Source organism: Gymnoscopelus braueri (genome assembly GCF_963280865.1).
Source record: "Gymnoscopelus braueri genome assembly, chromosome: 22".
Classification (NCBI taxonomy): Eukaryota; Metazoa; Chordata; class Actinopteri; order Myctophiformes; family Myctophidae; genus Gymnoscopelus; species Gymnoscopelus braueri.
In genome coordinates this window covers 24,697,943-24,704,130 of record NC_137624.1, presented here as the reverse complement: position 1 = coordinate 24,704,130, position 6,188 = coordinate 24,697,943, and the positions used below count along the sequence as shown (strand labels likewise).

The 6,188-nt window shown below is 38.5% G+C and overlaps 1 protein-coding gene across 2 annotated transcripts in view; it reads right to left on the bottom strand.

Moving 5' to 3' along the window:
* Positions 1-554: 554 nt before the first annotated feature.
* The window catches only part of LOC308078110 (mediator of RNA polymerase II transcription subunit 13-like), a 150,997-nt gene continuing 145,363 nt past the window's right edge, over positions 555-6,188 (bottom strand). For both annotated transcript variants that reach the window (XM_080419191.1, XM_080419192.1), the window contains exons 29-31: positions 5,887-6,051; positions 3,874-3,989; positions 555-2,427 (exon numbers count right to left, since the gene is read on the bottom strand). In XM_080419191.1, the coding sequence (XP_080275317.1) occupies positions 2,295-2,427; positions 3,874-3,989; positions 5,887-6,051 (414 nt within the window). In that variant the 3' untranslated portion in view covers positions 555-2,294. The remainder of the gene's footprint in view (positions 2,428-3,873; positions 3,990-5,886; positions 6,052-6,188) is intronic.

Genomic DNA, 6,188 nt, shown 5'->3' with positions numbered 1-6,188 from the left:
ATGGACAACAGATGTTGGAAGCTAATGATGTCACTCACAGCTCTGCGCGTTGACAGCACACTGTGGTAACAAGCTTATCACCCTCCTTTGAATCATTGAATTACTGTTGTACAAACCGCACAGTCACACACCATAACCCAATTTCATTTGCGAGGTTGATGGTTGTAAGCAGGCACACACAGCAAGATAACATCTAGTATTGCAAATTTATAGAAAAGATCTTTGAACAGCAAATATCAATGTAAAAAGACAAACGCCTCAAAGACAAACGTGCCGAGATGGTGCCGGAACTAGCATATCTGCAAGCTCACGACGCGTTGCGGACCCACGTTTGCGAGCTTGTAGATCTGCTATTTCCGTTGCTGCCAGATAACATCTACAGTAGCCAGATAACATCTAGTATTGCATATTTATAGAAAAGATCTTGAAGCAGCAAATATCAATGTAAAAGGACAAAGGCATGAGGAAAATATAGGAAGAAACCTATTTATCAAAAGAAAAAAGAAAAATAAATTGTAGCTTTACCTGTAGAAAAGAGATCACTCAAGACATGATCATTTTGACAAGTTTTAATAATTTACTAAAAAAAACAAGTGTAAAAGTCACAGATTTCTAAGTTGAATCTGTTCGATATTTAAACTGATGGCAGATGTAACAATTTTTTTGCAAACTCACCTTTCGCCTGTATGAGTAATATTTACTTGGCAATTTACCTCTCTGCGGTAATTTGAGTGAAATTTTGTAATGTATACTGTATATTTTAAAAAACCAACAGCAAAAATACTTTTGTAGGAATCACTTGAAAGTAAACCAAACAGCATGAAATGTACAGCTTTAAGAAATTCCAAAAAACACAGCTGGAAAGTGTATATACAAACATGCTACCAATTGTACAAATAGCAGACTGCGTAGTGAAGGTCAAGAAACAGGCTTTTCTGATGGTTGGCTTGACATCATTTGGGAAGGCCAATGAAATAAAGCATGTTTCTTAAATATGCAACGACTTTGCAATATTCAAATATTATAGTAATCTATTGCCTATTTCAAGTTTATTTGGCAGGAAGAGAAACATTTTATAAATATATGTCTCCTGCATCAATAGGTTTATTAACTTAAACTCATTAAATAAAAAGCTAAGATACCATTTTCAGTACTCATAGAAAATAATAAACAAAACAAAAATATGTAGAACTAAAATAATGTAAAACAATGTCTGGAAAAAAAGTTTTATATTGTGTTCACTTTTTAAGAGATGGTTTTATCCGTCACCATCTTCTTTATCTGCTGCTTGAAAGAGGTAATATATATTTATTTACATGTGAATTTATATGACATGATATACTTTATATAAATATGGCATCTTCACAATTTCCTTAAAATGACAATTCAATGTATTTCTTATCCCATGAGAATTGCTAGTAAATTGGGAAAAAAAACTTTCAAATTTTCTTTCTTCTTTTTGTTTTTTAAATATTAAAAAATAAGTCTCAATTCTTTGCAAATGCAAGTCTTACATTATAAACATTTATGCATGAACTGGTCAAATATTCATTGCGTTTATATCTACAACAATACAATTGTCACTTTGGAAAGTGAGTAAAAAGTGCCATAATTAACTGCTCTCCCTTTGGATGAAATCATGACCTTTGCCCTTATTCAGAGCAAAGGTTATAATTTCAGTACTAAAGTCCCTAAAACCTCAGTTTCTTACAAACATAAACAAACATCATTGATGTAACAAAGCAATATGTTGCTGCAGTCAAGTCATTTTGCTGGTTGTGCAGTATTGACTAAAGGGGTCTTACACACACGTCTCTTTTCACAGGTGAAGGTGAGAATAATCCTCTACGAGCCCCTTTAAAATGTCATCCAAGCAGGCTTAAATGCCCTTAATAAGTGCCTCCGTGTGGATGATGATCTTTTAAAGTAATGCTATATCAGACAAAAGTGATATGTCATTATAAACGGCATACTAAAATAGCTCCAACTGTACAATGTTGCAGAAAGGACGCGTTTAGAAGATACAAATTGCACTGGGTGTGGCCGTTCTTCTGGCTGATTAAGTTTTAAAACATCATCTTGTACATAGGCATATTACTCCCCCTGCCGTCGGTTGGAAAGCCTAACCCATAGCCCTGTCCCGTCTTTGGCCACTAATATTCCAAATCCACCCTCGACAACAAAGGGGTCTCTGCCGCTCTCTGGTGCCCAGAAAAGGGAAGTGTAGGCACACAGTAGATTGCGGTTAGCAGTCAATTCCACGAGGTTGCCATTAGCCCCCGTGTACTGTATAGCTACAGCATATTCAGGATGGCATTGTACATCTGTGTAAGGACAGCCAAGTGGACGGGCAGGCAGGACCGACGGTCTTGTGTAGCAGGGGTACATGTCAGCCAGGAGAGGGCGTTGTACTGCTCCAACACATATCTGTGGGTTTGGAATAGCATAAAACAGAAAAGTATTAGAAAATGATCAAGAAACCCTGTTATAATGAAAACTAATTATCTCCGTCAACTCTGTTACCCTATTAGATTAATGAGAACCTTTTTGAGAGAGAGAGAGAGAGAGAGAGAGAGAGAGAGAGAGAGAGAGAGAGAGAGAGGATTCAAATATTCTCTGTTATGGTCTTGGGCGTTATGAATAAATGAACCGTTTTCAATAAAAAGCATCGTCAAGCAGACATTCAAAAAATCCTGCTCTGAAGGGAATTGATCATTAACCAAAATTCAAAATAAATTTTAAACCAAAACTCATTATACTTACTGTATTGTTCCCTTATAGTTCCCTACATGACATACTGTGTGGAGGTATGGGGAAATACTTACAAAACCAACGTTAAACCAATTTTTATTCTACAGAAAAGAGTTATACGAATAATTAAGAGGACTTATTCATAAATTTACACACGTTAAAATGTGGGGATATGGTTGTTCTCCAAACCCTGTTAATTATGTTCAAAGCTTACAATAACTTACTTCCAGACTGTCTTCAGAGGCTGTTCGAGACCAAAAACACCCATTATGAACTTAGAAACACTGGTATGTTTGAAACAACATGGGCAAGAACCAATACTAAACAACACTGTGTATCAGTAAAAGGAGTACGTTTGTGGAGCTGTTGCGATAATGAATTGAGGAGGTGTAGATCGATCTTTGTCTTTAAAAAAATGTTTAAAACAAATATTATAAATAAGTATAAAGAGCTAGTGTGATCATGTATTATTTTGATTGTTATATAATGATATTGTATAATAATAGAAATAAAACAGAGAATAAAACAAAAAAGTATACAAAAATAGATACAAAAAAGAAAGTAAAAATAACAAATCATGTATTCACATGTATAACCATATATGTGAACATGCATTGTATTATGAAGCCAAAACCTTTGTCCTGTTTTTCTCTGTATTCTTTTTTCTTCTCCTTCTAATTTAACTTTTGTGAGAATTACATTGTTTTTCTTTGATTGTCATGGATGTATTTTATGTTGAAAGGGTAGGCAATATAAGCTATGTAGCTTCAGCCTATACCTTTTTTTGGTCACAACTATGTCATGTATTATTGCTGCTGTTGTTTTAAGAAATTTGCATAGTGTTCAAATGACCAAAAATAAAAACCTGCAAAGTGAAGTGAAGTGAAGTGAAGTGAACCACTTAAGCTCGATTTGAAGCGGAGATTTGAGTTACAAATGTTCGCTTTAAAAACATTATATTCAAAGATTTGCACCCATTTTCCGCGCTATGAGCTTGTATATCTGCTATTTTTGAACAGCCAAAGAAATCTAAAGTGAGACAGATTGAATGGGATTCCCGGATTGAATGGGTTAAAGGGAAAGATGGAAACATTGTGAGGTTTTAACAGCATGTGTCCTAACCTGAGTACATCAGAGGTGGTTTTGGAGTCCAGAGGATGAGGATGTGGAGTTTTCTTGTTTTTTTCCGTCAGCATCTCCTCTGACTGGGTAATGGAGATATGGTGGTGAAGTGAGGCCTGAAGAGAGGAAACATGAGCAGTAAATATACTGTACAATCTAGATTCTAGACCAAGGGTCTTCAACGTTTGTCAGGCCAAGGACCCCTTAGCTGAGAGAGAGAGATGAAGCAGGGACCCCACCACTACACATTGTATAACATTGTGTTGCAGGTTAAACCTTTTCATAGATTTCATAGATCACTTCATTGACTATCAGTGATGTGTAAATTAATGTTTTTTGTTTATTTCAAACATTTAACCACTTAAACCCTCAATACTTAGTAAACTTGATCTATTGGCTCTGTACTTTTGGCTCTGTACCTTTTTCCCTCGACACCAAACCACTTTGCCGAAAATAGCAAGCTCACAATGTGAGCTTGTAGATCGGCTATTTTCGGCTATTATTTCGGATCGGCTATTATAGGGATGCTAGGGCTCAAGTGATTAATGCGGCCCCCTGTAGTAACTCTGAGGACCCCCTGGGGGTCCCGGACTCCCTGTTGAAGACCTGTGATCTAGACGCTGGCTCAGGAGGTAGAGCGGCCACTTAGGAACCAGAAGGTTCCTGGTTTGATGCCCGAGTCCTCCTGGCTTTGTGTCGAAGTGTCCTTGGGCAAATAAACTGAAACCCTAACTGCTCCTGATGAGCCTCCATGGTTGCCTCCACTGTCGCCATTAGTGTGTGAATGGGTCAGTGTAAAGCGCAATGGATAAACGCACTACAGAAATGCACTACAGAAATGCAGGCCATTTACCATTTTACAGTTTCAACTGTCAATTGTTATAGGACGAGGCATGTGAAAACCCATGTCAATATCTGGTCAGCTGTTTACACCATTAGGAAGCGGTGGGTTCACAGCAATAATGGAAGATAAAAATCATATGGACATTTTTTCTGTCGGCTAGCTACAGCTGGCTGAGTAACAGCTGTTACTCTGATAGTTTGTCGTTTTCCAGGGCAACAGTTACAAAGTGGATGTTCACAAAGGTTGGAACTTTCAGTGCAGCTGTGTTACTGTTTACAGCCTGAGACTGTCTAATTACTGTGCCAATTCAGGTTGGCAACTTGGCACCTGAGTAATAAATCAAGCAGCAGAGCAACTGCTCCCCTTTCAAATTTGAGGGATGCTACTTTTTGATCATTAAGGACACTGTTATTAACACCAGTCATTTGAAAGACCAGTGCTTTTTTTGCTCACATTCACATTCACAGAATCTATTATATGTAATATCTTGAAAAAAATTACAATAACAGTTTTTATTACATTTTCCACTACAGCACTTCATAGGACAGTCCATGGTGTGTGCGTTCTCTCTTAAAGTGCCCACATGGCACTGTTCTTACAATTTCACTCCGTCATATGACACTGTTGCTCACCTAAAATAGCAGATCTACAAGCTCACAACGCATTGCAATTCGACATGTCATGAGCTTGTAGATCGGTTACTTTTGGCAAGCTATACCGCCGTAGGACAAAGTGTAAACAGAGATGGATGAAACTGAGACACCACAACCTCGAGTCATGTCCAGTATCTGTGTAATGTGGGTGCTCTGCCCCTTTAGGAGACCAGCGGCTGTCCCGAGTCATTAATCCCAATGGGGGAAGTGACCGTGAGCACAGATTGTGGCCCGTTCTTTCTCTCCATGCTCACTGAAGTAAATATTGGACCCATTCTTCACAAGCCACCTGTGCTCCGAAACATTCTGACACTAAAATGGGATTTTTCAGACAGACCTGACAACAAACAATGCCTATGCGACGTTCACGTGGGGTGACCACACCCACTTACGAGACCAGACGCGTATATCATTTCGTACCGCTGGCGAGGCTTGGATTGCCCTATCTTCTCCATCGAGCATCTTTGCTATGAATCAGGCTTTACTTTCCCCTTACGCATGCAGTATTTTCCATACCTTGAGGAAAAGTGGACACTGGCTCTGTGCCTGTGGGCAGGAGGCCCAGAACCAGTGAGGTAGTCCATCTGCCTGTGCTGTAGAGACATAGTAGCCCAACGCCAGTGGCTGCTGCTTGAGTTCCTCTGGTGGATTGTCCCGGGACAATAAGCGCTCACCCTGGCTCTGGATACACAGGGGGAACAAAGGGGTAGGATTTTTTTATTAGCACCTTATTCTGTAATCCCATCCAAAGTAATTATTTTCAATAGCAGATGGTAATAGTCCAGTTAGGATAATGTGTTCCATAAAATGTGATTACT